The 26995-nt window shown below is 41.3% G+C and overlaps 1 protein-coding gene across 6 annotated transcripts in view; it reads right to left on the bottom strand.

Moving 5' to 3' along the window:
- Nucleotides 1–26995, bottom strand: part of PALM2AKAP2 (PALM2 and AKAP2 fusion) — a 209446-nt gene that overhangs the window by 91574 nt on the left and 90877 nt on the right. For 5 of the 6 annotated variants that reach the window (XM_035309274.1, XM_035309269.1, XM_035309272.1 and 2 more), the window contains one exon: nt 11231–11313. In XM_035309274.1, the coding sequence (XP_035165165.1) occupies nt 11231–11302 (72 nt within the window). In that variant the 5' untranslated portion in view covers nt 11303–11313. Of the gene's footprint in view, nt 1–91; nt 109–11230; nt 11314–26995 lie in introns of those variants that run through there. The other variant, XM_035309275.1, reaches the window with a different exon arrangement.

Genomic DNA, 26995 nt, shown 5'->3' with positions numbered 1-26995 from the left:
CCCCCTCCACCCCAAGACAACTTGCCGGAGCCGCAGCCCCCCCCCAGCCGGACAGACTGACGGACGGACGGACAGACGCGCACACGGCTACCTCTCTCTGCGCCGCCAGCCCTGGCACGTCGGGTCCCCTTCCTCCTCCTCCTCCTCCTCCTCCTCCTCCTAGTCCTCCTCCTCCTCCACCACCCCCTCCTCCTCCTCCTCCTTCTCCTCCCCTTCCCTCCCTGCCCGCCCCCTTCGCCGACGCAAGGAAGAAGGGGGCCGCCCGCCCCGTCCCGTCCCTCCCCGTCCCTCCCCGTCCCTCCTCGTCCCGTCCCGTCCTGGGGTCGCCCCTCACCCCCCCCCCCACTCGCCCCCGTCCCTCCGTGCTCGGGTTACGCGGAGCTCTCTGGTTACGGGAGCCGTGGGGCCCCGTGGACGTGGGATGCTTCAGACCGGGCTTTAAGGACGTTTTCCTGACTTTTTTTTTTTTTTTTTAATTTATTTTATTTTTATAAACCCCCGCCCCCCCTCCACCCTCCCGCCCCGTCATTGCTTCTCCTGGATGAGGAGCTGGGGTGTCTTACATGGGTCTGTGTCTATACACCATTCTGTACCCTTCACTATCCTTGACACCCTCTCGAACACCTCCCTGTCCTAACAGATCCTCTTTAAGATGAAGAAACGTGCGGTATTTAAGATACAGTGCCACAGTGACGTTTTTCTCTAAATAACTAATGTTTTTTAAGGAACCTTTGAGCACAGAGCTGATGGCTCTGTGAAACTGTCATAACCTGGAGATTTTGCTCCTGCCATAGCCAGCTCTGATCCCACCATTTTGCATGTGGATCAAAATTGTTTTCTCCTCTTGTCTCATTTCACATTTACCTATCCTGAATTTCCTTCATTGCCCAGCCAACCTTACAGTGTCCTTGCATCTTTCACAGTCTCTGTCCTTGTTACTAACAAAAGTAAATGAGTACCACTGATGAACTCAGCTATCACTCCTTTCCCAGGTAAGAGATGAGTACGCTGAGGAGCTCACATCCCAGCACTGACCCTTGCAGACCCCCTTGCCACCCAGCACCTCTCTCCATTTTGAGAACTGGTCACTTATTCCCTTACTTTGCATTTTATCTTCTAACCAATTACTGAGTGATACCAGGGCTTTCCCTCATGTTGCTATTGCTGCTTAGTCTCCTTAAAAGCCTTTGTTAAGAGCCTTTTAGAAATCCAGTCTGATATGGAAATTATATCACCCTTATCCTCATTTTTTTGTTGACCCTTTCAGAGACCTCCAAGAGGTTTGTTTAAGGGAGGACTTTATGGGAGCACTGTTGACTTCTCTCAGATAGATTGTATTAATCCAGGTGTCCTTTAGATATAACCCAATTAGCATCTCTATTTGCACAGCATGGGCACAAGTTTTGCAAACCTAGTTCTCTGGAGTCTTTATTAAAGTTTAGTGTCACACTTGCTGCCCTCCACTCTTCAGGTGCTGATGTTTTAATGGGGATGTCACATGCCACTGTTGGTAATACAGTACAGCATCCTTGGGTGAGAACTCAAGGACGCGGATGCGCACACGCAGGCACGTGTGCTACCTGAACGCTGTGACAATGAAAAAGGCTTATAATAAAAGCTAGTGGTATAAGGAAGTAGATATATTTCCATATATATGCAACACTGCAGACCTGTAAGCTGATGTCATTAGCATAAGCAAGAGGCTATCTTACTAATTAACTACATGTAGCCATGACCCTCTTAGCAAATGTATGTGTCTGAAAGCAGATAAATTTTGGCACTGACAAAACCCCACCAAGGTCTTTGACCCAGGGAACTGTCTGCCATTCTACATACCTGCAGCCGTTTGCTTAATCTCTTTCATACTTTGCTGTGAGGTCTCTGGGTCCCTTCTTTCATGCATGCTTTGTTCCTACCACTAGCACAGCCTGGTGGGAGGAGGAAGGGAGACGGGCCCTGAGCAGGGCGGTTTCAGCTGCACCACCCAGGAATGCTCTTGGGAATGTCTGCAATTCAGTTACCTGTCCAACGACAGGACACCTACCCGTTTCCATCCTGGACATGGAGCAACTGTGCAGGGCACATGCCAGAACCACAGTAAAGCTCCTTGCATCCCTGCACACCCCATCAACCCATTACAGAGGGGCAGAAGTCTGTATTCATAATTGTAGGAGAGCCATCCAAATGGCACCCACAGAAAGGCAGGAAAGGGAGCACTAGGGTGGCAGCTGCTTTGCACAGGTGTTGCACAGGTCTGACCATATTTGTTGGGTTTTCAGAAACTTTAGCTGGTAGAAACAGAATAGGCCAGTTACTGTGAGGGAGAGGTGGGGAAAACACATATTTGTTAAAGTTGTTATTTATTTATTTATTTATTTTAGTTCCAGAAAACTTCAGAAACAAGAAGGGTCACCTTCAGGCCTCAGGAGTGTAATTAAAATAAGGCCGGTCTAGTCTCATGCTTTTTGAAAGTCTCAGGTTTTGGAGACTGGCAGTATAAACAAAAATCTGTGACATTTAGAGCAGACAGAGATGTTACTCTGCAAAGGGGTGAGCTTTGGAGCTCTTCTTCCTGGGTTCCCACCTCCGTGCCCTTTTGTTCTAACAATTATTTTCTGCTCCTCTGCTGTTTACTGTCCTCAGACAGGACTGGGCTGAACTGCAGCACATAGTTTGTTCCATTGCATAAAGCATTATTGCTAATGACACTGATGCAGTTCAAATTTTGGTTATTTCTCTTATGTCAAGGATTCATTTGCATAGTATTAATTAGGCAGCACATGACTAATATACTGCAGAGGAAGTCAAATGCTATTTCACTGTGTATGTTATAATGAGTTTTGCCTATTGGTTCTAATTTTTAGCAGTTACAGCAGCAGAAGAAAATGACGTCTTAAGGTTTTTTTTAAATATGTATTTTGTTAATGCTTTGCAGTTCCATTTTACAGATTATGGGCAGTTTCAGGTAGGGGGAAGAGAAAGAATTAATCTTTGCTAGAGCGTAGCCTTCCCTCAATTTTACTATGAAGTTAAAATACCTTTGCCAATGTAATGAATGGCAAGATAAGCTGATATTGGCCTGAAAACTCTGTAAACAGAAAAGGTATTAAGAGCAGCTATGTTAACCCAATGTTATTTTTGATACTCAAATGATAGCTCCTCACCTCTCAGGCCCCAAGAACTGGTAATGGACTTGTCACCCTCTGCATTACCCAGTTTCTCCTCCAACAGCCAGCCAGCTTACATCTCAAGGATATTTTGAATACCTAGGAAAAAATGACTAAAACGGGTCCTGGGATTAGAAGAAAGGAGAGAGAAATGGGGAGAAGAGACAGAAGCCATATCCATAGCTGCTGCTCCTGCTTTGCCCAGGAGGCTGAGAAGCTTTTCAGGCCTTGCTTTGGGACTTCGTCAGGGTATCAGTGTCCACTGTCAGTGAGACAGAGTTTTTATTGTTACGCAATGAACCCTCAAATGGAGAATAATTCAAAGGGGATGCCTGTTCTTATAAGGAAAAAAATCACTTTGTGCTGCTGTTTTACAGCCTGGCACACTGTTCTTGTTCTCTGTGAACTCTCAAACAAGCTGAGCAAAGTGCAGAATAAAGGAAGAGAAAGTACTCTAGTAATGATGCTGAATGTGCCGGGTGCTTTTGTAACACACACAAATGAAATGCAGTCCTGGGAGGTGATGCCTGATCTAGTAGCCTCCACACTGAATCTCACTGAATATGAAAAATGAGTTTTGCTTGGGATGCAGCTTTTTAAGCATCTGAGCAGTCAGAATTTGTGAGATTTGATTCTTTTCCCTTCCTTTCCCTGTGGTTCTTGTTATTTCCCTGACTGCAGAATAAGATGCAGATGAGCTAGAGGAGAGAATGCACCAATGTGTGGTAGTGTGTATGAGATGAAAATGGAACTGGTTGTATTCTCTGTGCTTAATAAAACTAATGAAAGCAGAGATCCACCTGCCAGTTAGCAGAGGAGCTGTGGGAAATCTGGAGGTCACATTCACAAATGCTTTATATTCAGCACTGGGACAAAATGCTGAGTGTTACAGAGGCAGGGAACTGACTGGAGATCCCTGTTTTGTTCCTGGCACCGCTGGTGACCTGGGATGTGACTGAGGCAGGTCACTGTCCCCATATGGGTGGATGAATTTTGGGACTGGGACTGCCTGCTTCTGGGTGTTTGCAGCACATAACAGGACCTCAGCTGTGGCTGGGGAGTCTAAGCACTAACGTAATACGAACTTAAAAATTATGTTCTGAAGTTATTCAGCTGACTAACAGGCTCATTTGCTCACATTTATTGTGTGGTGAAACAGCTTGGCAAGATCTCTATCGGCAGCTAGCTACGTGAGTAATCTCATTGACTTCAGTGCGACTCCTGGAGTGAGTAATGTTATAGTATTGGCTCCCCAAACTGCTTTAGTCATCACAGGCTTACAAACTGCGTGCATAGTAGCCCTGCCAGCACTTACCACACAGCATAGTGCTTTTACTGCAAGCAGTGCTGTCTCAGGAGTAATATCCAGTAGTAAGAGCCTGCATAATCCACACCCACATGAAAGGTGGCTCTGTTCTGCAGTTGTGGAAGCAGGTACATTTCCCTGGCATTGCGTCTGCTCCAGTCCATGGGGTCTGCTAGCTTCCTGTCACAAGAGATCCATGGAAATACCCAATACCTGCAATGTTGTAAGGAAGAAAGGGCTTTGTTGCAGCTAATGGGGATGCCACTGCATAATTGACTTACGGCTGTCCCTCCTGCTTGTAGAAAACGCAGTCATTGCAAATCCAGGGCTGTATAGCTCCATTTAGAGCCCTTCACAGCGTTTCCCCAGCTAATGTCTCTGCTTTGATTACTCCTGCCTTGTCTTAGTCCCTTTGTGTCCTCTTCCACAATAGCCCGTTTCTTTTCCCTACTGTGGGGGAAGAAACCCTTTCATTCTGCTCCTTTTCTACAATGCAGAAAAAATCCCATTCAGTGGTATCCCTCTTTATTCTTCAAATCCCTCTTTCAAGCCTGCTTCATCAATAACACCAACATCAATAACACCAACCTGCTTCATCAATAACACCAACACAAGGCAGTCCTGAAGGATGTCTGTGCTTGTCCAGCTTTCCTGGTTGAGCCCAAACATCCTCAGGGGTACAGAGTGTGTCTCTATGAATTTGCTGAATTACTGCATGCACAGGAAGAGCCATATAAATACAGCACTGCTTCTTACCCCAGCAAAACACACTTAACATTATATCAACTGTAGGGGCAATTTAATCACAAACCACAGTATTTCAATGGCTACGTACTGTTGCTTATTGTTCCTCCAGCTAAACAGGATTAGCAAAAAAGATTTAAAGAGCAATTATTATTTTAGAAGCAGGGAACCTCTGTAACTTTTCTGTACTGTACTTGAATAGCATATCCTAACAAAGGGCATTTGTTTGTGAACTAAAGATCTTGATCTGAAGCCCAGTGGAGGCTCTTCCACTGCATTCAGTGAGCTTTGGATTAGGTCTTTTCTGAGGAACAGATGCAGGGTTTTATTCACTACCACTAGAACAATAAAAATGACAAGACAAAGAATAAAGTTGTCTACAGAGAATAAAGCCGTGTTGTCCTGCAGCAGCTTAAATACATTAGACTCTGTAGTTAAAAGCCAGTTCCGTGGAGTTAGTTATTTGTGTAGCCCATTCACAAAATATACAGTGCAGAAATGTTTAAGTATCTTTGCATAAACACCCAAACACAGTGTATTTCACTGAGTCTTCAAATTCTCAGTATTTGCAAGGGCTGAGTTATAAATGCAGCCATAAATTCCAGTTGTGCAAACAGAGATAACGCATAGTTTGTTGCCATTAATCACCAAAACTGCAGAGGAGTAGAGAGAACTGGCAGTTTTTAAAGCCACAGCTCTTATATAGACCCAAAGTGTTTACTGAGACCTGGACTAGAGACAGACTTTCATTTAGTAGGTTTATCTCATTCAACATAATGATTTCTTATCTGGCCAGCAGATGTTATCAAAATGTAAGCAACAACGAGCATTGACACGTAGAGACATTTGCCCCTGTAGGTAAAACTGGGCCAGAGTCACCCTAGGAAAAAGACCAAAAGGGGAGATAAGCAACAGTGGCAGGCACAAGAAGCTAGATTGAAGTAAAAGTGGCAGCAAATGGGAAAAAAGCTAGCAGAAACTAAGCTGGGTGGGGAGCTGGGATTTGCAGCAGAGACAAAATACAAGAGAAAGCTGATCAGAGGCTCTTGAGAGACAGACAGTAAAAGCAGCAGACAAAACAGGCGTTTTTTTTTTCTTTAAACAACAACAAAAAAAAAAAAAACAAAAAAAAAACTTTTTTTTTTAAAAAAACAATAGATTTATGTAAAAAGTAGAAATCAGAGAGGAGTCTGGGTTATAGGAGGTTGCAGTCACGGCATAACAGACCCTCATGATGAGCAGGAGAGACAGGTGGATGTTGAAAGAACTGAGAAACTGAAGCGGTCTTGTGCCAGAAAGTATGATGAGCAGAAAGGGACATTACACAAAACATTTGCACAAGCAAAGAAAGAAGGCAGTCAGAAGCTGACTAATAATATTACACAAAAACAATTTCTATAACTATTAAAAATAACACCATTTAAATTTTGCTTGCTCTTATTTGAAATGCTCCTGGCTTTTTCAGTACACAAGTAATGGCCTCAGAAAAAAAGTCAACATTCTTAAATCCCAAACACTTAATAACCAGGCAAAACCAACACGATGCTTATGTCAGTTCTAAACATTAGTTAGTGCAGACAGGCACATTTTGTCATGCCATCTTCTCCTGCACTATTGTCACAGGCGTGCCCTGATAATTATGGAGAAGAGAAATTCTTCTGCCTCTGCTTTTACTCCCATGTGGGGAACCCTACCAACCTCCATGGAGTGAAATCCCTATCATGCAGAAGAGCAGCAAGGATTTTTTGTCACACTCTTAATGTTTCCATTGTGATTTCTTTACATTTTTTAATCTCATGAGTTTTGCATGCTAATGTCCAGGCCTTCAGCAGTTCAGCTGCCTTCTCCAAAAGTTTATGTAGACCTTCCATATCAGAGGCTGGATGCTTGCTGCTCTGGACTCCACTGCAGGGGAGTTCAATGCCTCCAGCTGCTGTGTCGTTTGCTGCAAGGTTGGGTGACACCTCTGAAAACCATTAAGGGGGAAAACCAAGCCCACCCATTGGTCCTCAGAAAGTCATAGCGTATTGAATACTGTTCAAATAAGATTTCCCCCCCCCCCCACACACAGAACCACCCTCAAATCAAAGTATCCCAGTTTACTAAAGATCTGTCCTTGAACTAGCAAGGGAAGGAGCCCAGTGACTAAAGCCATGGGTGGTCTGTAGGAGTTACTGTCTGTGCAGTAAGCTGGGGTCACAGCTTCATGTCATTTTCCAGTCATCAGAAGTGAAATCATGCAAAATGGAACTGTAATGAGATGTATAAGACGAGCTGATTATGAGCCTGCTAACTAAAAATACACGATGTTTTGTGTGGAAGTCTTGCTCTGCACTATGAAACTGCTATGCATTTTGTTGTCTGACTCAAATACTGCTTGAGCAGGCAATCTTATTTGTCGTTGGGAATGAAACTCAGTGGGCATGTTTCACACAGCTGCCACAGCATGACGGTCTTGTTACTGACCTCTGACAGCTTCCATGCAGAGCTGTATGAATAAAATTACAATGCCAGAGGTCAGACGTAATGGCTGGGATCTCTTGGAATGAGTGACAGTCCCTTGGCTTCCCTGACCAACACGGCCTGCCTTGGTCATGATATGAAGATGTGGTCAAGATCAATTAGCAAAGACCATAATTGCAAGTGAACTCCTAGCCACGGGCTTGTATGCACAGCTCAGTAACTCAGAGGGATCCTCATCTCCATTACCCAACTTGAAATCCAGGCAGGAACCTGGTCTGTGACTACCAGGGCTGGCAGGAGCCAACTGGGGAAACCTTTGTCCACAGAAGAGGGATGACTTTATTCCTTCGAACTGTCCTGTCACTTGATTTTTATGATGTGAACACCTCTGAATTTCAGCAGCACACCCCCATGCTTGGCATGGCAGTAAGATACATCCTTAATTGCCTGGGGGCTTGGGTAGGGGAATATAGGACCATGCAGGTTTGCAAAGATGACCAACGGTTTTTGTTCTTTGGCCTCACAAGCTTCAGACAGATATACCATGCAGAAAGAACACATCACAGGCTCCTATTTAACTGCTCTCGAGTGCCAAAAATATCAAGGCCTCCACCATGTTCAGTTATCTGCAAAATCTGAGGCCACAGTGCTTCTATAGCAGGGGGATTAAAGTGAGGATGAGGGGAGGGAGTTGTACTCTTGATATGTTTGGACTTTTTAATTTTGATTTGTTTTGTTTCTAAGCAGTTTTCCAGCAAAATTAATTAATCTTTCCAGAGTCTTCTAGACTCACTTAGGTTCTTTGGTGATAAAATCTTACATAAAACTAATGAAAGAGCAAATTGAGGTTCTCTGTCTCTGATAAAACACTCCAGCAAAATAGCAGAATCAGTTTTACTGCATGACAAATTCTTTCAACATACACCTAACCCTGTTTACCAGTCATAAAAGTTTTGTTGAAATTAGGAGTTGTTCACAAAGAAAACCTCCCAAATTCGTGTACGACAGTGTTACAGAGAAACCAAATGGTGTATACATGTGTCATCTTCCTTGTTACCACTCAGCAGTAATGATGGTGGAAAAATAAAGAAAAACAGCTGCAGTTTATGCTACTCCTACACGTGTACTTTTTTTTTTTTTTTTTTTTTTGATTAAGAGCTACAAGAAAGGCTCAATAATACAGTACATGGCATTCTCAACTCCAAAAGAGCTGCAAGCATAACAGCATAACAAGGATGTGCGTTAGGCACAACAATGAAGAAGCAGCATTTTGATATTTAAAAGAAAAAGAGGAAGAAACATAGAGAACCCCGAGATCATTCATAAGCATTGCATTGTTCAATTAGAGGCCCATCTTGGCTGGCTCTGAGCATACCACGAGCAGTGCCTCTTTGGAAGGAGCATATTTTTCCTTTCTTGTAATAAAGAGTATTACTTTGCATCATGACTAGCATCAAGTGTAACATCTGTTTATTGTTTATCCTCTTTTGAGACCCATATCCTGCCTTCACTGGTGGTAAACATCATTATCTACAAGACATCTACCATCTACAAGAGTTTTCTATGCTTTATCGAAACCTATGCTGTTACCACTGACTTGAACCATGCAAGGAAGAGTGCAGTCAGGACCTATATTTCTTGTTGGTAGTCTGTAGAAGTTAAAGTGAACTTTGTGATGGCCTTATTCCATGTGGAGTAAGCAGACAGTTGAAAGTAACAAAGAAGTACTGATTTTTGTGTGCTGATTTCTAATAACTACTGAGAATCTACTTTCTCTTAGTATCATAAAAAATATTGCAGCTAGATCTGCGTAGATTCTTTTCAGGATTAATCTAAAATTGACTCTTTTCTTACATGAAAATATCACTGCCAATTTGACTTAATAACAATAGGAAGGATAATTGTCTGGGGATTTTCTCTCTCAGCAATTTCAGGCTTGGAAGAGAAGTTTCTATCCACGTGCTCTATATAGTTTCTGCCTCAAAAATCAAGCTTCTCCCTTCCACAAATTGTTAGCAAGTCATTGATGAAAGTTTCAGTGCTTTAGCTTTTGCTATGACTAAATTCATTTTCTTCCATGCTGGTGAGGATACTCTCATGGTCTTTATTGACTTTCTTGTGCTAGCATTTTGCAGATTCTGCTCACGTTGCACCACCAGTAACACTGAGTCAGCCTCCCTCCTGCAAACTTCTGCCACTAAGCCTCCTCCTGCAGCGGGGGACCTTTATTAAAAATTATGACCTCTTTTCTAAACCTAAGAAGAAATCAATGCAAAGTCAGATGTTGTTATATACTCCCCAGCACTGGAAGTACTTTGTTATTAAAACAAATTGCATTTCAAAGTCATTGAGTTTTTTTTCCTCCTTTTACTTAAATATGACCTTAGCTTCTGCCAGGGAACATTAGGGGCTGACTCAAGCCCAGCTCAGAGATTTCCCAGCACGTTGTACATCTTCTGCTTGCCATGCTCAAGCTGCCATGAAGCAATATTGCACTGAACAAAGCACTGGTAGTCACCAGTGCAACATATCTGTGAATGCAAGTCCACACTCCATCCGCAGTTGGAATGATTTACATATCTGATTTAATAAAACATGAAGGTTTCATTTTGACTGCTTTGAATTATCAGTTTGAACCTTACTTTTATTGCTTGTGTGGTAAGTTATTTGCCTAAAGAAAGGTGGATTCTCACAGACTGGCACCCGTCATGACATACTGGCTTGCTACTCTGTATAGAGTTAAACTTAAATTTGCTAGTTGTGTTTGACAGCCAAGAGAATGAAATTCTGTGCTCTATAGTCTATTCTAAATTGTTAAGAACTTTTACTCAGTTTAATAGCCTGTGGAATTTCTGATTATTACTCTAATTTAATTTAAAGAAATGGAGAAGGTTAAAGTAAATACAGGAATTAATATGGACCATGTATATCCAAGTTTGATTCCTAATATAAAAATCCAGTTTATAATAACAAATTGATGAATAGTTTTTAGTTACTTTTGTCTTTAGCTGCACATGCTTCATGCTCAGCCATGCTAGAAGCCCTAATGATAGACATCTTGGCCCTGTAGGAATTCACATTGCCCATTCACTCCCTTTCTACTCCCAATATTTTCCTTAGAAATTCATCTGCTGCTTTAAAAACACAAAAGCTGAATGCCATCATGCTGAGAATAACAAAGAAAAAAAGAAATAGGGGCATCACACCTTTCCCGCCAAAACCGCTTGTTTCCACATGTCACCTGACCACACTAGGTTTCTAGGTAAGGACAGCCTCTCTGTGCAAGCATTTCTCAGACATTTGCCCTCCCCATGCTGACAAGTTTCTTGTATGCAAGTTTCCAGGACACCAGGCTTTGAGATACTATAGAAAAGACCCAGTAGCAGCAAAAGGAATGCAGGGCCTGCTCTGTGAAGCGCTCCCACCAAGACAATCCACTTCAGTGGAAGATGTGGCCCATGCCACCAAGTGCCAGATGTCATGAATGTTTTGTCTGAGCACAGCATGGATCCCTGTGCTTCCCAAAGAGATGTTGTGAGAGGTAACTTACCCCTGCCCTCCCCTCAGCTTCAGGGCTTTCACAGGAGCACAGTCGCTGTGGGTCACTTGGCAGCATGTCCATTCCTCTTGCACCTATGAAACCAAAGACATTTTATTTCCCATGAGACAATGCGCACATCTGAGACTCTGCTTTGCTTTGTGACCATTTCTACCAGCAGTGCTCTGCTGCCAGCCTGCTCCCTGCTCCCTGAGGGGTGATAGGACAGCCCTGCCTGCCAGGTCTTGCTCTCACACCCCCAGGGAGCCCTGACGGACACCAGAGACTGGTTGCTCTGCACTCAACTCTGTAGCCATGCTTCAGGTGTGTCCGTGCTCATCCCATCCCATCCCATCCCATCCCATCCCATCCCATCCCATCCCATCCCATCCCATCCCATCCCATCCCATCCCATCCCATGCCATGCCATGCCATGCTGTGGAGAAGACAGAGGATTTTCCAGCATTTCTGTGTATCCTGAAGAAAGGACAACTAAGAGTATCCAGGAGCCTAACTAAGATGGTTTTGTTAGTGAACACCATTAGATTGGCAGCCAGGCAGTAGCCACCACTAACCAGATGAGGTTACATGCACAGCTTGCAGGCCATGGCATGGGCAACGTTGAGTCTCATCTGGAAGAAGAACCTCTACAATTTTATTTCTACATCAAGCTTAAGGCCTGAGGGGGAAGTTAGGAATGTATCTGCAGATTTCACCTCAGGGACAAGTTCGGTTAAGTAAAGGTAGCCACAGACTGCTGGTTAATTGCTTTTGGATTTTCCACAACAACGTCAGAAACTAAAGTCATGGTGGATTAAAGTCAGGTTAAATAGCTTGATGTTCACTAAATCATGAAATAAAATTACAGGGGCTACAGATCCTCCTCTGTACAGAGTAAGGATATATAAAGATTTATACATCATCTCCAGTAGCATTGTTGAATGAACACCTTCGTGCTGAGCATATGTGAACAATGCTCCTTGTGCTACCACAGCACTGTATGCACTTTCTAAATTTGAAATACTTCCCAAGTAATAACACAGCTTCAAATGGCTCTGCAGTCCTTGGTTAACACACAGATATTCCTGCCCTCTGCTGCTACTTCACTCTGTAATCTTCAGCGTCTCTCTAAAAACCATTGGTGGTTTTGTACACTCCTTGGTTGTGTTGTGATTACTTATGCAAAATAATCTTTGCATCAGTGATGCCCTTTGCTCATCTGTTGCTCCAGCAATCAGCAGCACACACTGACACTGCTAGCCTGAGATATAGTTGTTATATGACCTGTGGTCACACTGACCACACACCTGGTCTTTCTTTCTAACAATATTGGCTGGGGGCCTTCTCTGTTTGTGGCAGCCACAGACAGACATCTTTTCCTCTGAGGGAAGATTATCAAAAGCAATGTTTTGGCAACGTCTGTGTCAAAATACTGTAGGTGCTTTTAAATTATTTCAGCAGAGGTTCTTTGGACCTGAACCCTCCCCTTCCCACATGCTCCACTGCGGTGTCTGTGTGGAACACAGAGCCAACACGTAGCCTCTAGCTGTGTTTAAAGACTGAATTTAAATGTGTGAAAGTGCATAATAATGAGACTGGGAGATTTTTTTTTTTTTTTTTTTTTTTTCTTGTTGTGATTCATCCCGCCTTAGCATTCATCTCTGCTGTGATGCCCCTGGAGCACTGCTGCTTTGGAAGTGGTACTGCAGGAAAGGTATCTACTGTGCCTTTTTTTTTTTTTTTTCCCTTTCCTACTAACTGTTTATTTATTCATTTCCAGCTCACTTTGATAGCCTTGTTCATGTTGTGCAGGCTGGGCTAATCTCAAAAGGATCCTCCTTCCTATACGTCCATAGAGCATTTCAGCACTGTGGGACTCTGATTCTCTGCTGATATCTGTACACTCTCCTGCTATACAAGTGGAGATGTAAAACAGAGTTGCGTGCCCTTATTTAACACTTTGACAAAGATTCCCTTACTATTCAGTCCCCTATACATCCTTTTCTGCAGTATATTTGGAAATACTGAACCTTCAGCTTTTTGTCCTTATGCAGATGAAAGCATTATTGCAGATATCCTAAATGTCCTTATTGCTATGTTTGCATTAGCAAGTAGCTGTGCAGTAGGTGTATGGATCAGAGTATGGGGGCAGCTGGTGCTACAGTCTCTAGAACCATTCTGCAAATATTTCCAAGATTTGATGTCAGACTAGATTTAGTCTCATTCCCTGGACTGAACGTTACCACAATTCCTGAAGGACTAATACTTGATTCGAATATTTGTGTTTCCACTAGGGTTTGGAGAGTAGTATTTCATGTGTCCCTGGAGAAGAGTTTTTTAATCAATTTCCTCCAAAAACACTCTCTCCTGTGACTCAATACTATCATCACCCTGTGTGAATCACTTCCCTTTTGAACCAGTCATAAGTGTGTTTGAGGAAGAGAGAAGAATTCCCTGAAAAGCTTGCCATTGTTCTCAGCCAAAATGCTATTGTAGATGAAGCCTATGCACACAAAATAAAGGACAGTGTGGTGATCTGGGTGCTAAATGGGTATGTGTACTGTCTAATTTCACACCTGTGCCATGACTAACATTCTGCATGACCCTTGGTAGGTGCTGGAATGGACTCAGTTGTCCACTGATACAATCCACTGATATGGCAACACATGAAATATTAAAATGAGAGCATTACATCAGTAATACATGTACTTAACAAGAAAGAAAAAAAAAAGAGTAATGAAAGTCCAAGTTCTAGAAACTAACACACATAAGAAAAGGATAGATTTCCCACAAATCTCACAGATTTCCAAATACTGTAAATCTCAGTAGACTTCACATCTATATTCTGTATTTGGTGATAGGCCACAGTGAGGACTTATGTCTCAGTCTGCATGCAGAACGGAGCAATTTGGTAATCACCACTGGATTAAAGAAAAATCCTAAGCATCCTTTGACATGTTGTAATAGCTACACATAGTACCTGTTCATGCTGCCATTAGCAGAACTAAAGTTTTACATCTCTCATCATCTGCACAGCAAAGATGGAGTAACTCAACCAGAACAGCTGCAGGGCAGCTCCATCAGCACTATTTGGGGCTCAATGGCTTTTCATCCATCTCTGTGCACGCTAGCTCCAGTTCTGTGTAACACTGTGCTGAGTTATTTGTTTCCTTTTATTTGCTGTTGATTTCAGCTGTGAATAGGGTTTGATGGATGACAGGAATTTAACAATGCAGAGGACTGGACAATAGGACAGGAATGAAGCTGAGCTAACATATCCTTAAGAGACATACCCATGTAAACTTGGGAGAGAAATCAAGGGGCAGCCACTGAGAAAGAATTGGGGCTGGACCCTCAGCTAACCTGCATAAGCCAGGAGAGAAAGCAACAGATATTGTCAAGAAAGGAGAATGATGTTTGAGTGTAAGAGACAGATGCCCATTCCCTGGTGATGGGGTTGGCAGTGGGAGCAAAGAATGTAGATGAAAAACAGAAGTATTTCTAAGAGACCTAGAAAACCACTGTGTACCCATTGGCCCTAAGAAGAAAATGGAGACTGTAGCAGGTTTCTTTTTTTATTCTTTTTTTATCTTTATTTTTTATATTTATTTATTTATTTATTTATTTAATTAATTAATTACAGCTCTTCATAGCCAGCCCTGAGACTGTGGGGGAAGCATTCTCCCTTGGTTAGCTGAGTCCTGTGGCAGTACACTCAACTCAAGAGGGTACTTAAGTCTGCCTCAGTCTGTCAACGTCTTTGGGTTTCTGCTCTACTCCCTTAGGGTCTGGAGAAAGAAAAGAAACCTTCAAATGCAATTCAACTACTAAAACGTGAAATTTCTACAAGGGCACACAACCTCCTTAGAAAATATTTATGAATTGACAAATGCAAATAAATAAACAAATAAATAAAAATAAAAAATCCTAAACCCAAGCAACAAAAACAGAAGCCACAAATTGAAGGTCTTAATTTAGCTGTTTGTTTCAGCACCTGAGAGCTCTGTGCTATGCTTTCAGGGCATAGACTCCACTGCTGTGTCTTTAAGCTGGTAGGAAGCAATGTCCAGCCCTGTCCCATACAACTGCTAACTCAGGGGCAGGCTGTATCCACCTGCAGCTTGGCATCCTACGTCTTCCTGCAAAATAAACCAACCAGCAGTTGGTGCAGGTTATGAACGGATAGGTTGCAGTGTAAGAGCAGCTAATCAGGGAACTTATTTAAGAAGAGGATTTGTCTCTTCAAAGGAAAAGGTAGATAAAGCACTTATGAGTATTCACCAGGAAAACACCTGCAGTGACTGAATCATACTAAATCAAGCCTTCTTCATTTCATACATTATATTCATTTATACCTGCTATGAAAGATTAGTGCGTAGTCAAATGTTCACTTGCAAAACAGCTGAACAGCTGTAGCTGTCTAAGCTGTATTATCCTCTTCAGGTTATTTGTGGGAGCAGAGCCAGGTTATTTGTGGGAGCAGAACCAGATTATTTGTGGGAGCATGTTCAGTCTCTTTCAGTGCCAAGGAAAGTTGCACAAATGCACAAAAAGCTCCTGGTTTGGACTTCACCTCCTGGAGCGTACTGCCATCTCAGTTCTACTGCAATCTGATGCTCACCAGAGTGTGCCCTGCCCTTGCCAGACTGGAAGGAAACAGGCCAGCTCCAACCACATAAATCCCAGATAACCACTAAACTGGCCCATTTGGTTTTGAAGAGGCAAGGGGTGGGATTCATTAGAACAACTGTTTTCACTTTACTTGAACCACAGGGATTCCTGTTGTTTCTCTGTCTGTCTTCATTCAGCTAGATTCAACTTGTCATTAAAAACTAAAATTGAATTATGTCCTCATGTTGCTGTCTTGGCAATGTCCATCTAAGCCAGCAGATAGATGCCATGTTAAACTACAAAGTAGAGTTTGTCACCAGCTATTCAAGTGAATAACAAAAGGTCATTGAGAAAAAAAATAAAAAATGAGAGGGAAAGAAAAAATCTCAGAGACCATCTAGGAAAAAAGATCTTTCAGCAGGAGTGCTGATATTTATTTATTGAACCACAAAATATCTTGATGGCTTCACAGAGTTCCAGAATGGGAGAGGTCTCTCGTGAACATGAAGGCTAAGATATAATTCAAGTGGAAAAGAAAACTGCTCATTTATCTGTCTTTTGCAGTTAGTTTTCTTGAACATATGCTATGTTTAGGAATCTCATCCTTGCTATATTTTCAAACAGTAGTAAGTAAGCTTTCTTACCCTTTAGGGAAAGGAAACATAGTAAAGAAAATATGCCTTTGAAGGCTCATCTCTAAGTGTTAAGAAAATATTTTAGTCTCAGTTTCCATAGAATCTTCACTCTTAGCAGAACTATTATGGAGATTGCTGTTGGTGCCATTTCTCTTGTGATGTGATTGTGTCTCCGGTTGCAATTGTCTTAAGATCACTAGCTCATTTCATCTGTTTTTCTGCGTCTGATAGTGGCATTATTCACTGGGATATATGCACATATTGTAGAGCTAATAGCATAATTTCTTTTGCTGATTTGTTTATTTTTCTTCTAGAGGATGCTTTTCTTTTTTCCTTTTTTCCTTTTTTTTTTTTTTTTTTTTTTCTTTTCCTCTCCCCTCATCCCCAGTCTGATGTATTTTGGAGTTATACAAATAAAAATATGGCAAAAACCTCCCTGCTAAGGTTAATGTGAGGGAAGTCACACTTTTTTTACATACCATTAGGAAGTAGCCTTGCCTGGTGTCATTCCTCAGAGGTTACTGGCTGGGTCATGACCACACCAGGAGCACTGTGCTGCATCTTTACAAAGAATGGATATCACAGACTTGGTAGCCAAAGCTTATATGCACACTTTAGTTGCAGTTGTATTGTGGTGCCATTTTGGGAATCCCCAAAATAGGTTTGCATTGGTAGTTGCAGATGGAGTAGCCAAGATCTCCACCAGTAGGATGTATCAGATCCCTTCCAGTCTTTCAGGAGTGGTTTGAACTAGACCAGGCTAGCAATATTCCAGAGTGGCTAAGCATACTTCAGTTGTGTGGGAAGTCATGACAGCTATAGTTTAAGACATTTGCTATGAGATCATGCAACACTTTATGCAAACTTTGTTCCTTATTTATTTTAACCAGGAATTTTTGTGTACCAGCATCATTTCTGGTGACCAACAGTAATGAACCCATTGCTAACATGAACTGACTGAACTAATGTGTGTTTATATTGTGCATGTATTTATTATAGTTTTCTTTATAATGGGCAAAACTCTTCCAACAGTTAGAAGCAGTCACATAAAAGAGCTGCCAGTGTACTAGAGAGTTCACCATTTCTTCTACAAAGCAAGCATAAAGCCCTCACAGCCATCATCTACATAATTTATTTTATTTTATTTTATTTTATTTGCAATGAAACCTTAAGTATAGGCCAGACCAGGGGTTAAAGCTATTCTAGGAGAATAAGATTGCAGTGTTTTTTAGAAAATTGCTCACAATCTCAGCATTTTTGTTCACAGTGAACAGCTTATGATGAAATTGAGAGAGAAACACTGGAGCTTTTAGAAGAAAAAAAGACTGCAGGAAATAAGCTAGAAATCTGACATGAATTGGGAGGCAGAAAGAAGGAAAAAAAATGTAATTTGGTTTCTCTTACTCATAATAATTTGCCTTGGAGTACATTCTCTCATTTGGGAATGCCAGGTAAAAAGGGAGATGTCCTATCATTAAGAGAGCAGATATCCTCCTAGCTTTATCTAGTGTTAGTTTTTGCATGTGGAAGCTGTGCAGCAAAACAATGAATTAATTGCCTTGCACAAGGCACAAGGGTTCAAAAATAGCAGGGAGCTCCCTGAATGCTATAAATTGAAGCACAAGTGACTCGTGCAAATTCTTTTTAATCATGACATCTTAAGCTCAATTGCAGAGAGAAATTGGATCCAAGAGAACTTCTAGCACTATTGATGCAATGCAGGCAGCAAGAGCAAATGAATTGGAAAGATAATCTGCTACTGATAACCATACTAAGCTACTGGGAGAAAGAAAAGCCATCAGTTACACAAACAGTGCTAGAAGTGCAGGTCTGTAGTGCAGTGAGGGAGACAAATTGCTCATAGTGCTCATTTCATTGCATCTGCCTAAGGGTTTTCTTGTCTCTGAGAAATGCACATGTGCAAATATCACAAAGATGAGCTTCTAACCCTCTCAGCAGAGCCAACAGAGAGAAACACAAGATCTGTGTTCAGCCAACAGAGAGAAACACAAGATCTGTGTTCAATGTGTTTAGCTGCAAAGTGTGCTAATTTATCAGCTGTCAATGTTGCTCTTATCTGGCTGCCCATGCTGAAGTGATGAGGCATATCTTCACAGCACCTTTGATACCTGGAGCCACATGTACCAACAATCAGGAGTGCTACATGCATATCCAGCAAATGCCATGGATGCTTCCACTACTGTCAAAAGGGGGTTGTATCCAGTCAAACATATTTCCTTCTCTAATGACTTCTAGGAGCAGATGAGACATTTCCTTGCAATAGAAAATACCCCTGGAAAAAGTGGCAATGCATTTGTTGTGCAGCTGGTGGGGGTGGGAGGAAAGTGATCCCCTTTTTAAAATAAACTGTACCTTCAGATGCCTCTTCCAATTATGCCCTTCTTGTCCTCTTTTTGCAAAGCAACCTGTGTGGCTCAACAGGGTAAATCCTTACATGTGTCAGGTTGCATTACTTTGGAGGAGGAGGGACAGTCATAGTCTGCTGACATTTGGCTACAGGTAATAGAGTGTGTATAAGAGAACTTATCACTGTCAATATTCCTCTCACACCTCATGATCTCCTTCTGTGTGACATTCTGGATCTGGTTTGCATTTGAAGGTCTGAAAAAAGTGGCAGGTTCACTGAAGGTGTATTAGAAATGATTGGACTACACACACACTGAACAAATTTCTGACATACACTCTAGTGGATTTAGTCAGATATAGCTTGTTATGAAAAGCTTCCTTCCACTCTGCTAAGAAGGCCATGGTGCAACATTTTTTGCAGATAACATGGGAGTTAAAGAAATAAAACAAGATGGTTTTTCAGCAAAAACCCTTGAAGGAGTACTTCAGACATTCACAAGGCAATATCCAGACCCCCGAGAAGACCGAGGGTGGGCTCATCTGCCTGACTTGATAGCAATTAGGGGTCAAACTGCAGTGAGGTAGATCTAGCCCAAACTATCTGGATTGTCCTAATATTTGACCTCCAGTTTTGCAAACTTCTGAGTTAAGATTCTACTGTCATTTGCTTTGAAGAAATGTGCAACTTTTCTATCAGACAACTTTGTACGAACCCTTCATTGCAAAGTTAAAACCGCCAGTTTTGCTAGAGAGCAGATGGATTAATTAATGCCTTATTATTATCTTCTTCTGTTTTGGTAAAGAGTGATGTGTAAGGTATGAAGGAACACTTCTCAACCCTGTATTTATGCTATATATATTTTAGTGAGAATCATGTAAATTCTGCAACAGTGGATTCACATCTTGCTCTTCCATAGACACATGCAGGAGAGATGAGAGGTGCAGGTGGACTGCTGTTATCATGTCACGAGCCATGTCAGTGCTGGAAAGCCATGCAATTCAGCAGAGTGGAAGCAGAGTGGATCCTTCCAGGCTAGATATTTGGCTAATCTGAGACTGGGAATAGACCTATTATTGTCTGTGAGCAGAGATCCAGATCGCTGAACAGGGTTTGTACATTTATAGTCAAGTTAAAAATGCTGCTTTATGCAAGGCTAAAATAATCCGATTTTTAACAAAAGGAGATCAGAAATAAGATCCAGATGTTTAAGGGCAAAGACACCTGTCTTCACCTAAACTTAGTTGTGCTGCATGGTAATCAGTTTCAGTCATTTCAGAGGGAGTACTTACAGAGTAAGTTATGGCTCAATTAGAGAAGATGCACCAGGCTCTGGTCACTGTGGATGTTTGGCAATTTTAGAAAATGACATATAATTAGGAAAAAATATAGTGTTTGTTTTCAAAGTACTATTTATTTTCCCAAAAAAAGCAAATCACCAAGCAAACATAATATCCAGATATGGTATATCCTCCTCAGTTACTCAAATATCACCTCCCCAAAATTAAAATAGGTAGTGAAATGTTTCATTTTCCAGCCACAAAATTCAAAAGAGGCATAATTTCTGGTCAAAACCCCTGTGATGTTTCTTATCCAAGCCATATGCTTGAAAGAGTTCAATAAGGAATTGCTTGACTCTCTAATAGAGGAAAAGATAAAGTGCTTTGAAAGCACAATAAAACAAAATATGGCACTGGTATCATGATATTGGTTTATATTTTACACCTAAATGCCTAATATTTAAAGAAAGATCACAGTTAGTGTGCAATGCTGAGTGATGCCACATTAATCACCTTCCAACCAATACTTCGAGCATAATGAGACAATTTGTGTTTCATGAGTACTTTCTGAGTCCTGCTGCACAGAGATGGTCTAACTGGATGTAATCTTCCAGGCTGTCCCACACTTCAGGATTTCATGTAAGGAAAGTATCCTGAAACCTGGATTCTGCCTGGCAGCTCCACCAAACTTCAGTAGCAATAAACATGACTGGAGAAAGAAAAAAAAAAAAAAAAAAAAAAGAAAAAAGGTGTTTTCACTCTGTACTTCTGAAATGGATACAGGCCAAGGAGCTCTTATTCCCATTTCAGAGCCTGAGCCCTTGGCCCAGCTGGAGGAGTGATGAGGCTCAGGAAAACAGAGCTAACCTTCCTTAAAAATGTAGCTCTTGCATCTCCCTCCACCTGACCTATTTCCTTGATTTCCTCCATTCCCCCTTTGAGAAAGAAGCACAAGAAGTGAGGAGTTTTGATAGAGTTAAGTGTCTTCCCAAGAGAATTAGCTATTGAGAATTAGCTATTAGCTGTTGAGAAAAAAACAACGCAGAGCCTGTACCAGACTATTGATAAACATTTTTCATAGCTTTCATCTTGACAATAAGCCCATAATGCCAGTGGAATAGAGCATGAAAAGAGCATAAAGTTACATCAGGGCTTGAATTAACTTTCATATTACCTGTAACTCGAATACTTATTGCTTCTGTGCCAGAGTTATTACTTTTATAAGATTTTAAACTGTAACATTTTAAAGAGGCAGCTTATTCTATAGAGAGATTCCAACTCTGAACACAACCAAAGAGCAAGAAATTTCAAAAGGTTTAAGACTAAGCCCTCAAATGTCAGGCTGCACATTCAATCCTTTCCTGTCTGCAAAACTAGGGTTGAAATGTATCAAGCTGAATTTCTCGTGAATTTTCTTCTATTTCCAAATTCAGCAAGTATTAGGAAGCCTCTGTTTGAAAGAATCACTGTGCTATTACGTCAAGTCCTGCCTGGAATGTGAAATTGTGGAGACATAACGAAAAGATGAGTTTTTTTTTTTTTTTTTTTTTTTTTCCCTTCTTTGCATGACAACCAAATGACCTGATCCTCAGAAGCTCTCAATTTGTGAGTTCAGTCTGAGTTTAAATTAAGTTCATGGTTGCTTCTCCCCTTATTGAGGCCATTCGATTCTCTTCACAAACTGCACCATGTAACAGATAAAAATAACTGTCATGCTTTATTTATTGAACTACTCAGGTATGCTTGGATTTTCCACATTCTCCTTCTCAGACCAGTGAGTGATCTCCTCGATCAGCACCTAAGAACACAACAAATGCCCTGCTGGACTAGAGTGACAGTAAAAGAGCTAGCACACGGTGAATACCTGAGCCTGACCTACAGCACCAACAGTCACTAGATTAGGGATGTCACTGGGCACACCTCTGACTTGTCCCTTTAATACATTTTCTGGACCTGTTGTTTCTTGCCTTGTCTAACTTAAAGAGATTTATTTATTTATTTATTTATTTATTCTGCTGTATAACACCATCCTCAGCTACATGGAAGGTGAGCTGCTGTAGTTAGCACTACCAGTTCAGGAACCTCTAAGGAGGCCAGACAATAGATTTTTGTGCTGCTGCAAGTCACGATTTCCTAAGCAGCTTAGTAACATATCTGAATGTCTGAGATATAGTTGCAAAGGGGTTGAATGCTCAGGAATATCAAACTTTCACAAACTGAATTTCAGGCCACCTTAAAAGAAGCTCACTTGGCATTCAAAAGCACAGGCAGTCAAAGTAGTCATAACTTTCAGGAATTTTAGCCTTTAGCAATGTTTGTTGCTGAGAAAGGATCAGCATAATAGGTTCACATTCACTGCAGATGCCCTATTTAATAAGGAATTAGGTTAACAAAGAAAGACAGATGGCAAGAGCAAACAAGACAGTTTGGGACCCAAGGCCTAATGTAGCTCTGACATCGCTAAGCTGAATGGCCATTGAAGTCAATGAGATGTTCACATCTTTGTATCAGCACTCAATTACTTCCCTATCTTTAGCAGAAAGAGATGAATAGTTGAATTCAGATAGGAAAAAAAAATGGAAAACAGTGATGGTGATATGAATTTTTCAGTGCTACCCTAAAGCCTACACTTCAAAAAACTATCAGGCTTTATGAGCAGAGATATTTCATGCACCAAGCACAATGCAAATACCATTGAGAGACAGCACCTGGCCTAAGACTTTTTATGTACATAATGGAAATAAACAAATGGAAACACAAGTAGAGGCTTGTTCAGTGCAACTCAAGTGGAATAGGACTATGAATCCCTCTTCCCTGAATCTGAGCTTAGTTCTGTTTTATTTATTTATTTATTTATTTATTTATTTATTTATTTATTTCTGTTTGAATTGCTCTTGGGTGCCCAGTTCTGCTTAGAATTATAATGGGAAACATATTCATCTTCTACATAAAAATTCGGGGAGGGAGCACAGCAGGCTAGCATTTCCCTATTTCTGTGTTTCCCTTCCTTCTTGATGCCTTCAGCTATGGGGAAGCTGTGAAACAGAGCGGGAAGACTAAAGATGTACCAAACGTTCCCCCTTCATGTTCACTTGGGGGCTCTTTTCTTTCCTTTTTAGTGAAATGGTGTTTGCTAAATGGTTTTTTATTTGTAATTTGTCATTTTATTGTGTCTATAAAATGAAAAAGTAGGCCATATCCTGATAAAATGGGGTATTGCTCTCTATTGGTGGCTGTGTAATGACATCTCTGGCTACTGTGGATTAAGACATATTGATTGCTCTGCCTGCCTCTGTCAGGGTGTTCCTGCTAGAAGTCAGTGACTTGGGTAATCTTACCTGGAAAACTGTATAAATTGAGAATTAGTTACCAGAAAGTTGCAGAAAATAGAAAAGGAAAAGAAAAAAGAAACAACAAAGAAAAACAATATTTTTGTTCTTGTGTTTTTCTGCCCTCCACAAAAACAAGAAGTCAGAGTGCTGCTTGTACAAGAAAGCAGAAAAGATGTCAGCTTCTGCTGTGCAGTATCACAGCCTTTCTCTTCTATCCCATATCAATGCACTAGCACGAAAACGGCCATAAAGCAATAGCAGGTAATCTTTCTTTGTCTCTGTGTGCAAACTCCACAACACAGCCCAAGCTATAAAACAATCAGAACTTGCCTGCATACACAGCTGCTCCCAATGCCAGCAATACAGACTGATGGGGGCAGCAGATGCTTTCCAGACCCTGGGGTTGGTTGCTGGACCATTTCCAGAAAGAGAGGAAGTCCTTGTACATCCAGGAGGTTTTGGGACAGTAGTTGTCCCCACGTTGGGAGCAGAAGGGTTTTACTGGAGCTCCCTGCATCTGAGGAGCAGAGCTCCCTGCCTGGGACTGGTTGGGGAACAGCGAAGAGACCCATCAGCCTTGGAAAATGTTTGTTTCTGAGGAATTGGTTGGGCTCCAACATTGCAGACAGCTACTTCATTTCCTTCCACCTCAGTTCCTCATTTTACATGTAATAGGAATATCACTTCCCTGCCCTGACAGGATACTGTGACATCTCATTGCATGAACATCTGTGAATTGCTCAGATACAGCAGTGTTTGGGGCTGGGTGAAAATATTAGCCATGCTGTACCCATGCTCTGGGTACAGGAGCTTAAAAAGGCACATGGATGGCTTTTATGTGGTATAACTGCACGGTCTGTTAGTTTTCTTCAGAAATACACCAAAACCAGCCTCAGTCAAAGTAATTTCAGGTGCTCATCCCAGCAGTACGCAGTCGGGATATCCTAGTATGCTTGTCTCTAGAGACTGGTATCTGCTATCTTTATACACTATGCTGCTAAAAAAATATTTTAGTGCAAATATTCAGGAGTGATTTGAAGTTTGTTTTAAAGTACTCTTACTCCTATTCTGCAGAACTGTCATTAGACAGTAACTCCTAAGGTGAGAAGCCATATACACTTAAATACTAACTGTTCCTTGTCTTAAAATACACACTAAACATTAATATATAAGATACACCTTTCTTTCATATCTTTCATACTTTAGAAAAGTGTCTTTAATACTTCAGATATTGAAGACCAATTCAATTCAGCCTGGCATTAATGAGGACTATTACATGAATATCTATGTTGGTTGGTAATTTAGCAAAATAACCAAGTCAGTTGCACCAGCACAGATGCTATAACATGAAATGCTAGCACTTGGCTGTTAACAGTATTAAGTTGTCATTGATATAGTTATGATTCTTTTGTCTAGCTTTAAAGTACATCAGGTGCTCAGACAAGGTTTGTATGTGTAAACATACTGGCTTCACTACTTTGCCTAAAACAAAAAATAGTCTCCTGGGACCATATATTATTCCAAATGTGGTCATCTTCATGGTTGTGGTATTTTTTGATTAATCAATTTCTGGGAACAGTTCTGATGTCCTTATTTACCCCATAACCTCCTCCTTCTCTTGAATCACTTATACCAGCAGCATTACTACACCTAATGCATTAGCCCCTCATTCCCCATCCATTTTGCTAGTTGCCAGTCATGTTTAACTGAAGCTCTATATATCTTGCAGCACACGGTATCATTGATATAGTCCTTTATGGTACTGTACAGATGACAATTTAATTCTAATAAAAATGAAAGAGGAACACTAAATGAAGAGGAACTTATATTAAGCCATACAGCTTTCCTCGTAATAAGAACTAATCCAAATGTCACCTTAATGTTCCTTTAGACAATTTGCATGTTCAAAATCTTCAGCAATTTTGTTCATGCTTCTGGGCACACACAGATGTAACTGCAAAACCCTGAAGGTGGGTCAACAAATTGCACAGGCAAAAGTCTGTGTAGGCAGAGATATAGGAAGTAAACAAATGCCAAGTAAAGTTTTCCACTATCTCTTATGGCTATGTTGGAAGTTATTATTTATTTATCTATTTATTTATTTATTTATTATTATTAATTATTTGATTCCCAGGCTGAGGTTTCAGATCTCTTTACTAGGAGAAAGGAATATATTACACTATCTGTATGTATAGAATTCGGAGGTTTTTTTTTTTTTTTTTTAAGTGGGGAAAGTACAAGATATTTAGGGCTTTATGGCAGCAGAATAGACATTTAAAATTAACTTTTCTCAATGGAAAGCAGGTATTTTTAATACTAGTATACTGATTAAAATGTATGGTTTATGTAGCATAGTACATTATTCCATGTAGACAGCTCCTTAGCTTGTGAATTTTTTAGGATCCAGGGCTGCAAAGATTTGGACACACAGATTTTTTTTATATCCTGGTCCCAAGAAACCAGTAACAAGACTCCCATTGACTGCAGTGGAGCCAGAACTCCAACTGCTGCTTCCAGAGAGGGTAATACTGCACAGCTGAACCTTTAACAGATTTTATCAGCTACTGGGTCTGAGGCCAGCATTTTAATATGAGTTATCATATCTTTTCCACATTTGTCTTATTCTTGCCACTTGCTGGGATACTTGCGATATTCTGACAACAAAAAAGAGAAGTTCTTGTCTCAGGGAGCTTCAGATTAGGTAGATCTGAAAAACCCCATGACAAATATTGACAGAAGGAGTGAGTGTGGAGTATTAAACCCAAATATTTTTCCATAAATTCCAGTCTGCATTTGCTGTGTCAGGAAAGTGGGGCTGTCTGCACATACATGAAAACACACAAATGTAGGTACACGTGCACACAAGTAAGAATTATATAACAAGTATAAGACTATTTGTGGCTATAAGGTTTCTGCCCAGTGCTAAGTCCAGCATAAAGCTAATGCAGTTTTGGGCTGAAGCCTGCAAAACAAAACTGACAAGGTCTTGGGCTGATGCTGCTGCAACAATGATTCCAGAGAGATTATTTTTAAACCCAGACAGAAGGATGATAGGGAGACCTGAATGCCATCATTTTTATTCTGGCTGAAGCTGACCTTTTGTCTTTAGGTCTGTGGATTTCCCTAGATCAGCTTGGGGTATTCTGTGTTTGAAGTTATTGCTACGAAGATGTTCCATGTTTGACTACAGATTCGGTTAATAGCAGGTATGATGTGGGCCTGATCCTTCGTCCAGCACAGCCCTGCCCGAACAATTTGGATGGGTCCACACCAAACCTTAGGTAGTGGCTCACCCATTTTCTGGGGAAGTCTGTACCCAGATTCAGCTCTAAATCATACAGCGTCCCTCACCATTGTCCAAAATCCATGCCTTGCATAACACTGAAATCTGGGTATGGCTTGATTCCTAACCTTTTTGGCCTATGCTCCTCCTTACTCTGAATTACAGGGACAACAGGGACAGCACATCCGTGTTTGGGCTGTGATAGTTCCAACCTAGGAAAAGCTTGTTACAGGCTGCAGTACTGGGAAAGGGGGGGGGGGGGGGGGGGGGG

This window comes from Oxyura jamaicensis, chromosome Z (genome assembly GCF_011077185.1).
Source record: "Oxyura jamaicensis isolate SHBP4307 breed ruddy duck chromosome Z, BPBGC_Ojam_1.0, whole genome shotgun sequence".
Classification (NCBI taxonomy): domain Eukaryota; kingdom Metazoa; phylum Chordata; class Aves; order Anseriformes; family Anatidae; genus Oxyura; species Oxyura jamaicensis.
This window is presented reverse-complemented; position numbering and strand designations above follow the sequence as displayed.